Genomic DNA, 11615 nt, shown 5'->3' with positions numbered 1-11615 from the left:
GGGAATGCTGGAAGTGGTGCTGAGTGCCAGGAGCTGCCTGTCTGCACTGCCCTGCCCTGCAGCCAAGGGCTGGGGCCAAGGGGCTGCAGAGCAGCAGGTGGGGATGAGGAGATCCAAAAGAGCTTTTCCAAAAGGGCTCCTGCTGTGGCTGATGGCCCAGACAAGAAGCGCTGCGAGGGCACAGAGCAGAATAACACCACGATCTGTGACCTTAGGAGACATTTCCCCCTTTCAGCAGCATACCTGGCCACCCATGTTTCACTAATGTGCTGCCCCAGGGCCATGGAATGAGCCATCTCAGTGCTCATCCCAGGACAGGCACACAGGAGTGAAGCAGGGACACCAGACAATGCTGTGCCTCCAGGGTTACAGTTTAAGCTGACCTTGAACTAAAGAACAAATTATTTTTTCATCACCAGTCTTCTAAGAGCAAGGGAGAGAAACTCTAATAGATGTGCTGCTGAATATTTAAACTGCAAACAGATCCAGCCTCCCCAATCAGAAGTGAGATTATGGATCACTGTTCTGCAGCTCCTGGGGCTCTGCTGCTCCTGCTGCATTCCTTGAAATGTACATTGCTCTGTTTCTTGAACCCAAATGTGCTCCTTTAACCAGTCACCAGCTTCAGTTAATGGCCAACACATGTGCAAGGTCTGTGACTGACTTGACTGAATTAACAACTTGGTTAATTAGAGCTGGTTCAAACAGCTTGGAAATGCCTGGTGAGAGCAGCCAGACTCCTGTGCTGCTGCTGTCACACACAATGCTGAAAGGAAGAGTTTACTTTTTACTTCACACATCTAACACTTCCTGCTGCAATCTTTCTTTCTGATCCTTTTCAGGATGCCAACTACTTGTTGAGAGGGTTGGATTATTCAATTACTTGGTCACTAAGGTGTTAGCTTTTCTGTTTCCAGCAGTAATTTCCTAACACCTTCTATGAAGCTGCAATGCTTGGATGGTGCAAGGAGTGAAGGAGCCTTTAGCAACTAGAGCCACCCCTCAGGTGTCTCAACAGAGATCTGATCAGTGTTTGCAGGCTGGTGCTTCAATGATAATTTTTTCTGTTCTCTCCAAGTTACACCTCAGTGCCATGAAACTCTGTGTCCATCAGAGCTGGACCTGCTGTTGGAGGGCAGAGGAGTCCCCTTCTCACTGTAGCTCAGTGCAGCCTGCAGGAGGGAGATGTGACACACAGAGGGAGGCTCTATTTTTTTTCTCTGATTTGTAAAGGCAGTTTGGACAGGGAGATGCATGGAGCTGAGGATCCCTGCAGTGTCAGTCTGGGCTGCACTGTGCTGCAGCAGCGTGTCCAGACGCTCTTGGCACCATGTGTGCACACCAGGTTGTGTAGCTCAGCTGGAGAAAAAGAAGGTGCAGCCTACAAAGAGGTCCTGGGGTTCCTGAGGGTCTTTGGTCACAGAAGAAAGGGATTTTATGCCATTCTGACTTGGTGCCACATTAGCAAGACTCTGCTTTCCATTGCTTGCAGTTGTGTGCAGCTGTTTTACTCAACTGCACAAATGACAACTGCTTTGCAAGTACACTGGGTCTTGTGAAAAATGCATGTATTTTATGATTGGCTTTTCACAAATATTAAAATGAATATTATATGTGTTGGGTTAGAAAGTAATGTTGTATTAATTCTCTTAAGCAGTGGGTTAAACATAGTTTTAGGTTATAAAAAATGTTAAAATAGAAACTATGCTATGTAGGATACTTTTTTTAAAGAAAGGACTGGCACTGAGATAGCAGCTACAGAACACCTAAATCTTTCAGAGAAAAAGAATTTAGTGCCCTCTTTTCACTAGAAATGAACTTCTTCCCACCTTGAAGGCACTGTTAGGATTCAGAGGAAGAAGTTGACACTGACCAGACAGAATCCTGTGTTTGAATGGAATTTATGTATCATGTATGAAGAGTATGAATATGCAATAGGCTGTTGCTTTTAAGAGTTAATCCTTTGTTAACTGTGTCCTTTTTCAGGCTCGTGCTGCCCAGAAAAAGGTACCTGGACATCCACAACTCTTTGTTTCTGTTGTCTCATATTGTCCTAATTCAATTTGTCCAGATTATTATTACTCTAATTGTATTACTATTCTTATAACCATTTTATTACTATTAAACTTCTAAAATTTTAAAAACAAGATATTGGCATTTTTCACAGTCTGGCCAAAGGTTTTTTTCTTACCTGTCAAAAATACAACATTGATTTTTCCTTAGTGTGAAAGGACATGAGCCACTTCCATGTCTTCTGCTGTGTGGGATCATGGATCCACAGTCAGCACTTGTGTGCTCCCTGCTTCCCCATAAGATCCTCCAGACCTGTGTCATGGCTTTTCTTCACCTTTCCATATCTTATGGAACTAATTCAGTGTCATTTTCCTCTAACTGGTGCTGTTGGAAAACTCTAGCAAGACAGAGATTAGGCCCAAATTATTTGGCTGCATTTTACAGAGGAAAAGGCAAATCCAAACCCCTCCTTCAGTCAGGGAAAGAGAGACACAGCAGGAACAGGAAGTCCAGAGAGGATCACATATTTTCAGGGGTGAGATTCTATCTGATTATCCTCTCACTTAGACAGGATAATCCTGTGTGAAGTAAAACATTGCCAGGGAACTCAAAACAAACCCACTGGTTGAGGGAGCAGCATGAGCAGGGAATGATGACCCAGGAGCTGGGAAGACTACAGGACTGCCTCTTCCTGACATAGACTTTTAGGAGCTTTTATGTCCCAGTGTTTATTTTTATCATTTTGGATTCTACACTGGAGTCAAATGTGTTTTCTTTTGGCTATAGGAGAAAGAATAAAATCTGTCATCACAGCAATAACTTTCCAAGGGAGTAGGGTGTTTTATTCTTTTCTGTTCCCTCCTCCAGCACCCTCTCCTAAAGCTGGATACTAAACTTTTACCACACACCCCTGGATGTAACTTGATGAGGTAACTTGAACATGGTAAAAAGAATGTTGTAAAAACTGTCCTCAGCTTCAACATCAGATGGTCAGAGAGTACTAAAAGCCAAACCATGCCAAGTCACTGGTTTGCTTTTGCTCCACTTCCCACATATTAATGTGCAGGTCCAACATGTCTCCAAATCTGGCATCTTAACTGTGGCATCTTGACTGTGCAAAACATATTTATTTTATTTTATTGTTGTTAAAAAAGCAGGCTTTTCTCTCTGACAAGTGTTTTGGGAGTGGATGGCTGAGCCTGCTGCCTGCAGTGTGGGTGTAAACAAGGTTCATGGTGAAGGAACATGTCTTGCAACACCAATAAATGGGAGAAGACACCAATGAAAAGGTAGACAGGCTTTTAATGGCATGATCCAGAATCCCCTTTTAATAACAAATCTAATGACAACTGTGTCTGATATGAACAAGAAATGGCATAATTGTTTATTTTTTTTTTAAGATGTGATCTGAAATTAAGACAAATGCCAGGTGGGTCTGTACACAGACAGGGCTTCTGTGATGCATGCCAGATTTTATGGCCAAGAAATTCGCCATGCAGTTGAACCAGATTGTGGTTCCTCAGTCGGAGTCCTACATTCTGTTTGCAGTGTGTAAACATTCTCCAGCTGCTTTCCTAAAGAATGCAAAGAAGATATGTAGAGAGAGATTCAGCCTTGGGATTCAGTCACATTTCCAGGCAGAAGGAGCAGAAGTCCTGTCTCCAGAGTGTGCCAGAGGCGAAGGAAAACATCGGTGCGCCAGGTACAATGTCTGAGTGTAGAGTCACATGCTATCGTGTTAAAAGGAGATCTATAAAATCATCTGTGTTCCCAGCTCCAATTCCTGTCTGGAGAAGAAGCAGCAGGTCCCAAAGCACAGCAGTCCTGGTTTCACAGCCAGGGGTGCCCCCACGTCCTGCAGAGCTCATCCCACCCTCCGCAGGGACGGTCCCGAGCCTGTGCCGCGCGCTCCCGAGGAAACATCAGCCCCAGCCTCCTGCAGGAACCTGTGCAGAGCTCCCTGAGCTCCAGGCAGGGCAACATCAGCCCCAGCCTCCTGCAGGAACCTGTGCAGAGCTCCCTGAGCTCCAGGCAGGGCAACATCAGCCCCAGCCTCCTGCAGGAACCTGTGCCAGAGCTCCCTGAGCTCCAGGCAGGGCAACATCAGCCCCAGCCTCCTGCAGGAACCTGTGCAGAGCTCCCTGAGCTCCAGGCAGGGCAACATCAGCCCCAGCCTCCTGCAGGAACCTGTGCCAGAGCTCCCTGAGCTCCAGGCAGGGCAACATCAGCCCCAGCCTCCTGCAGGAACCTGTGCAGAGCTCCCTGAGCTCCAGGCAGGACAACATCAGCCCCAGCCTCCTGCAGGAACCTGTGCCAGAGCTCCCTGAGCTCCAGGCAGGACAACATCAGCCCCAGCCTCCTGCAGGAACCTGTGCCAGAGCTCCCTGAGCTCCAGGCAGGACAACATCAGCCCCAGCCTCCTGCAGGAACCTGTGCCAGAGCTCCCTGAGCTCCAGGCAGGACAACATCAGCCCCAGCCTCCTGTAGAAACCTGTGCCAGAGGTCCCTGAGCTCCAGGCAGGGCAACACGGGCCCAGGCAGAGGCAGAGCAGCCCCTGAGGAGCACCGAGCTGGCACCAGTCCTGCAGGGTCTTCATCAAAGCCCAGCTCTCACCCCTGAGGCCCCTCTGCTTCAGGAGCTAAGAGCAGGAGAAATTATTATCTTGGTCCCTACAAGGAACCCAGCTCTGGATTTGCTTTGGTAGCTCCCTTCCTCCTTTCAGCACAGAGGGCATCAGTGTTCCCTTTGAACCTGCTTTCCAGCCATTTGCAGCTCCAGAAATAAAAGGGATAATGTTCCTCCTTGTGACCCAGCATGGCCTGTATGGGTTGCACAGGTTGATGGCCAAGTCTGCCTCAGGCTCAGCAAAATCCAGGAGGGCTTCAACCCTCCAGGCAAAAAAGGACTGACCTGGAAGGAACACACAGTTACTTTGAAGGCAAGATTTGCTGCAGGAGCTACATTAGGAATGAAGTGACAGGAGAGTGATGGTGTATAAATCACTGTCATTTCCTGGGATTCTGGCTGCACTGGGGATCACAGCTCACCCCAGCCTGCAGGCAGAGCTATTCCCTGGCCTTGCAAAACTCCCAACCCCAGTGCTCATGGAGGTCTGAACATCAGCTGGCTCAGCTGCCACTGCCAGCACAGTCCCAGCCCCTTGGGAAGCAGCTCCTGCACAGCCACTGGGGTTCTGCACACACTGAGCCCACCCAGCAGCCCAGTCACAGGCACATGCCACACGAGGAAAGGCCCTGAACAGCAGCCCAAGCTCTCCTCCTCCTGGGGAGGTGCAGGACTAGCTGGCAAACAGATGGAACCAAAATTGCAAACTCTCAGGTGGTGCCTGTGGGCTTTGTCAAACCAGCCCAGCTCTGCTGGAGCACGGCCATGTTTCAGTTCAGCCAGAAGAAACTCATTTGATACCAAACTCATGATGTCCACAATGGGACTTTTGCTGTGTTCACAGGATTAATTTTACTGCAGGTGAGTGATGTGTGGGACAAGGCCTTAGGTGGGCATTGGTGTCAGTGCACATGGAATAGCTGTGGGTCAATAAACTGTACAGAGAGAAAAGCAGTGTGCTGAGGGACCCCTGAGGGATGCTACTGGAGCTGCCCAGGCTATCAGTGATCATCTTCATACAGAGGATCTACAGTGAGAAAACACCTCTGTGTGGGAAAGGAGAAACGTGACAGATTTTCTTGCCCCAACACAACCTGCTTTGGATCAACACGTTTCACCACCAAACTCTCAGTGCTCGTGTTAGCCAGGAGCAGCCACGTGAGCAGTGATGCTCCAGACCCTGCTCCATGCCCCACAGAGCTGTGTGTCTGTCCAGCAGCTGTTGCAGTTTTGGTGGCAGGCAGGACAGCTGTCAGCCACCCAGGCTGGCGTGGTTCAGCCCTGGTTTGTGCTCAGGCAGGTGCAGCCTCACAGCTGACATCACTTTGGTACAGTGGTATCCTGTTCCCCCATGCACACTCACTGCACACAGCAGTCAGCCCTGCACACATCTGAAGTCACAGGTGAGACTTCTCTGAAGGCAGCAGGACCCTTTTAAACCTTTAGTCACTATATATAATGGTCACTACTTATATTGTTGTAATAATATATATATATATATATATTATAATATTCTTTACTTAAAAAAGGGCAAGCAAAGTCTCCTGCCTCTCACTGCTTCCAAGCACAACAACAGAGATATTTGCTACCAAAACACCTTTTGCACCAAGGCAAACAGAAGTGCCTGTGCTGCTAACCAGACAAATCAGATAAGCAGCTCCATCCATCCGTGTGTTTGAGCCTCTCCACAGTATCAGTCTGTCTGGTGCCATCTGTCCTTTCCTCCCTCTGCTCATACAATCCATTGCCACACTGGTTAGTGCTGAGAGCTGCCTTTCAGATTCCCCACTGGCACATCCCCCTGTATCCATGCTTCCTTGCAGGCAGCTCCTGGCCAGGCAGCAGCCACTGGCTCCTTCTCAGCAGCCAGGGGGATCTCAGCTGTGGGCAAGGCCCTGCAGAGTGAGGGCTCAGGGCAGCCCCAAAGACTCTTGTGGTCCCAACACAGATAAGCAAGACGTGTCTCTCCCTACTCACACTGATAAAGGAACAGTGCTGGCCTGTCCCAGGAGTTCCCCCAAAACACACACATGGGCAAAATCACCTGCAAGGACACAGCCACACAGCCCAGCAGTGCTGGAGCAGCCCCCTGTGCCCTCGAGCTTGGCAGAGCTTGCACCAGACTCACAGCAGAGAGCAACAGGGCGTTGCCTCTCCCACCTGTCCGGGATGGGGCAGCCCACCATGGCCTGTGAGGCCACACTAGATCCTCTGGCATTCCTCAGCCACCTGACCTCTCCCTAACATCACAGGCCTCATCCCTTCCTGCCCCCAGACATGTTCTCCTCTGTTTGCTCCAGCTTTGGTGGGTGCCCTTCCAACTTTCCCACAGGGCAGCAGGAGAAGAGAGGACCCAGAGGAAATTCTGTGTGTGCTGCTCCCCTAGATGGGAGCACCCCCATTCAGGAGGACGTGGCCTGGGGCACACCATGCACTTTCCTGCTGCCCTTCATGCCAGGGACAGCTGGGAAGCAGGGCTGTGCAGGAGTCTGGCAGCACAACCACGAGGAGAGATGACCCATGCTGGTCTCAGATCTCTACAGACCCAGCTGCACCTTCAGCCCAGCCCTGTCAGACAACACTGTGAACAGCTTTGCTGATGACCTCCAGAAGTCCCATCTTGCCTCAACCATTCTTTGATTCACTAAATCATGGAAGTGGTGGAATCTTCCTTGCTGGAGACACTGAAGGCTCATCTTGACACAGCCCTACATAATCTAATCCAGGGTCTCATTTTCAATAGAAAATTGGACAAGGTGATTTCCAAGGGTTCCTTTCAATGTAAACTTTTCTTTAATTTCTGTAACATGGATTATGTATTTACTTATATTTTTAATTTTCTTGCAACCAGATTAGAACCAAAGAAAAAATATTATTAAAAAAATTGTCTGAGCAAAAATTTCAGGGGCAAAAAAGCATAATAAACCAGTGGGTTTGGAGCCATTCACATCTATTACTCCTGCTCAGTTCAGCATAGACCTGTTCCTGATGTCCAGCTGCGCTTTCTGAAAACCTGTGGGACCTGCCAGGTGGCTCTCCAGTATATCCCAGCTTTGGCATGTGTCCTGGTGGGACCAGGAATCTGCTGCACCACAGAGGGAGATGATGATACCTTGGTGCCACCAGAATCCTGCCTGCTTCTTGTGGTGGGGTCATGGTAGATAGACCTCTTAGAAGACAGCTCAGTTTCACAGAAACCTTTTATTTAAGAAGTCCCCATAGTCTGTGAAAGACTTCACTGGATGGTTGCTTCACAATTAAAAGCCTGCTCAATTTCTTTGTCTGCTGTTCTTGGCTCTTCTGACTTCCCTGCTTTCATGTGCCAGAGGAAGCCCACAGAACCACAGAACCATAGAATGGTTTGGGTTGGAAGGGACCTTAAAGATCATCCAGTTTCAGCCCCTTGCTATGAGCAAGGACACCTTCCACTAGACCAGGATGCCCTGTCCAACCCAGCCTTGTGTCTGCCCTGGAGCTTCCTTTCTGACATTGGGCCACAAAAATTGTCCCTTAAGCTTTTTCCTGAACAAATACGCTGATTGTGCTTTATTGGCTTCCCATGATGAGGCGGGTTTGCTAACCCTGTTAATAATCCTGTAGTTCTCTTTCCAAGCTCTTTCAATGTCATTTTTGGCATGTGCATTAAGACATGGATGGACCAACTGGTAAAAGCTACACAACCAAGTCTTACCATCTGAGCACTCTAAAATTAATAGACCTTCAATAAATTAATAGGAGTCCCATTATGATTTATATTTCTGGAAAGAATCTGTCTTTGAGTTTATTCTGTTTTCTAGTTTCTAAACCTGCAGTGCATACTTAGGTTCTATTCTGACCCACACTTCAAACTCAGAGAAAGTTTTAGTGTCACTAGAAGAAGTGGTCACAGTCTCTGTGTGTCCTTCTTCTGTTGTGGGGCCAAATGGTGAACCAGAGTGATGAAATGAACCAGATGAAAAATAAACTGGGGAATCAGAGCAGGTTGTGTTGTGCTGGATCAGCCTTTCCAGCCATTTATCAAATAGCTGCTGCACTGTAAATGTGGTGGAACTGTGCAACTAAACAGCTGGAACTTGGAGGGATGTTGCTTTTGATGGCAACATCAGCTCAGTCCATCAGACCACAGCCTGAGCTCCTCTGAGCTTCCAGTGCTGCTCTACAAAGATGAGGGCATGTTTGGAAATCAATGGAAAACATTTTGAGCAGGGTGAAATGAATTCTTAGTGCTGGCAACACTGAGACTGTCACATGAAGGGGTAATTCCTGTCTCCTGTTTCTACACATTTCCCTGTTCAGGTGTGCCAGGAGTTTCTCCCTGACACCCTGTCACAGCTCTCATACTCCTTTCCAGGAGATATGAGCAGCTTCAGGATTCCTTGAACTTGCTGGCCATCAGTGTGTGACTGTTTCAATTCATGTTCAAATGAATCACAGTCATTACTGTTCAGATTTCTCTGTCAAGCTTTGTTGTCTGCAAACAGTAAATTTGCAGGTAGTTGCAACTGCAGGAATAGGTGTACAGAGCAGCTGTATTTTTGTTCTGTCTCATGCAGTGCCTCTTTTAGGCATGACAATGGTGTGAAGCACAAAGCATTTGGGTCTGGAGTGTTTTCTTCTGTGAGGTGTGGGGAGAATTTTATCTACTTCAAGATCTCATCAAGATCAGACAGGAACCAGCCCTCCTTGCTTTCACTTTCAAGCCTTCCTAATTAGTCTGGGGGCTAAACAGTTGGTTGATTTAGCTCTAGCTGAGCGTTAGCTGATGCTCAGATAATATTACTTGAAGAGCATAGCCCTTGCTTTTACATTGTTCATCCTCAATGCATGGCAGAGGTGAGCACCAAGGAAAAGATCCAAACCCCACCTCTGCCCCTCAGCCCACTGTCCCCTCAGATGGAAATGCACATGGCCATGGCATGCCAGCAAACCTCTCATTGCAAAGCAGCAGGTTTTGGGTACACTACAGGATAATAATTTCCCACCCTGCCGTGTAGGGGAACTTTCAACCACAGTGCCAAAATTCACAAACACCACGAGCGTGACAACAAACCACAAGGAATTCAGGTGCAGGGGGCACCCAGGCTAAAGGCATCCAGTGACTATCCACATCCTCACAATGGAGCTGTGTTCGGTGCACTGCAGGTCTGTGTGGCACCAACCACGCCCAGGCTGAGAGGAACCACCCTTGCTGGGGGATGTGATGTCCACAGATCACAGTTTGGTATTTGTGACAGATGTGGCTGCAGAGTGCTCCCTTCTACATTAATTAGCAAGAGCTCTGATTTCCCAGCAAGCTGCCAACACATCCCTACTTCCACCTAAGCACCCACCACACAGGCATGTGCTGAAACAGCAGCAGTGTCTGAGAAGCAATGCCAGACAGCCTCCTCTGTGGGACACACTGGGGCAGGCGGGAGCATCCAGCAAGACCTGCCTGTCTCCCAGTTCCCAACTGTAGAGGCACCTCTGGAAAGGTGAGTAGAGCCCTCCCCTCCTTACCCCTCCTCTAATCTCAGCACACAAGGATGCATCCAACCCTCTTGAATAAGCTAGTGGCAATCCCTTGCTAACACAGGTGGTGGGAGGCGAGCCAGCACTCAGGGAGATGGCAGAGACCAAGGCTGGTGTTTCCCCAGCAAGGAGAAAGGAAGGAGCTGCCTGAAGGACGGGAGCCTTCCTCTTTTAGCAGGCCTTGCTCTTGTCACCTCTGCTCCTCCTTCCACAGCTGGACTCAGTGTTGAGGACTGGTATTGCTAACATGGAGGAGGATCCCTGGGGAGGGAGGCAGGTCAGGCACTGGGCAGGCTGGGTGCTGTGCGTTAGCAAGCTGCGAGCTGGGGGGTCTCCCTTGGAAAGGCTCCGTGGCTCAGAGGCTGCCAGGCCCCTGGGAGCTGATTGCAGTGTGGGGTGAGAGTGAGTGAAGCATTCAAGTACAGCTACTGCTATACACTCGTGGGTCCAGCATGGAAGGCTGTGCTGCAGCATCTCAAGTGTATACTATATGCAGAAGTTACCCAGTCTGCTGGGCTCGCAGAGGAAGGTCATTATCTGGCAGCTGCCTTACTTTCCAGGGACACCTGCTTTCCTTTGGTTGCTGGACTTTGAGTCTGGGTTTTTCCTCTTTGTCGTTTTTTGGCCACGCCAGGAGACGACAGGGAATCTCCTGTAGGCGCCGGGGCCTGAGCTGAGGGCTGAGGTCGGGGGGAAGGAGGAACGCGCTGAGGAGCAGTCCCTGGTTTGTGCTGCCGGCAGGGAGAAGGACTTTCCCTCCGAGGCAGCAGCTGGCTTCTGGGGGATGTACTGGGGTTCCTGGAAGGAAGGACGGGGCTCCGGGGGGATGCACCACTGGGCCTCTGCGAGCTGCTCCGTGCAGGAAGGGAGCTGGAGCTCGGTGACGAAGGAAGCCGGCTTTGTACCTGGGTTGTTCGGCCCTCGGACGGGACACTTCCAGCTGGTCTCTGTGTCTGAAGCCTGTAGAGGAGAAAAGAGCGAGAAGAGGGAGGATGAAGGGGAATTTTGCAAGGGATTCTTGGGCTCCTGGCAGGACTGGCATGAATGTTGCCAGGCAATTACAAGGAGTCTCCAGCACCAGGATGGGAGAAGCTATGCTGTGAACAAGATGGGGCACCAGTTTGAACACCATCCTGTAACTCAGTGTAGTTAACTGCTAAGTGTTTGCCTTGATGCTCCAGCATTCTCTGAGTCCACATGCAGGCATGGTATGTGGGACTTCTCTTAACCTGCAGAATGGATGCAGCAACCTCTTCAAAGGCAGGACATACAATTTGGGAATGTGGGCATGAGTTAGACTGCACCAGTTGGCCTCTGATGGTAACTGTGATGGAAGATAAACCAACAGAGGCAATCCCAGCTGGCAGCCTCGCTGCCCGTGCAGCTCTAATCACAATAGTCAGGCCAGGAGGCCAGGTCTCCCTGCAGAGTCATGGCCGTGCTGCCAAATGGAGAGCTCAACACC

At 49.4% G+C, this 11615-nt stretch overlaps 1 protein-coding gene across 3 annotated transcripts in view; it reads right to left on the bottom strand.

The window, feature by feature from the left end:
- Positions 1 to 4470: 4470 nt before the first annotated feature.
- The window catches only part of TTBK1 (tau tubulin kinase 1), a 100457-nt gene continuing 93312 nt past the window's right edge, over positions 4471 to 11615 (bottom strand). For all 3 annotated transcript variants that reach the window (XM_054290517.1, XM_054290516.1, XM_054290518.1), the window contains one exon: positions 4471 to 11110. In XM_054290517.1, coding sequence (XP_054146492.1) covers positions 10684 to 11110 — 427 coding nt within the window. In that variant the 3' untranslated portion in view covers positions 4471 to 10683. The remainder of the gene's footprint in view (positions 11111 to 11615) is intronic.

The sequence above is a fragment of the Melozone crissalis genome, unplaced genomic scaffold, assembly GCF_028551555.1.
Source record: "Melozone crissalis strain CALT ecotype California unplaced genomic scaffold, PUWL_Pcris_2 ptg000081l_1, whole genome shotgun sequence".
In the NCBI taxonomy this organism is placed as follows: domain Eukaryota; kingdom Metazoa; phylum Chordata; class Aves; order Passeriformes; family Passerellidae; genus Melozone; species Melozone crissalis.
The sequence above is the reverse complement of the archived record's forward strand: the minus strand, read 5'-3'. Positions and strand labels throughout refer to the sequence as shown.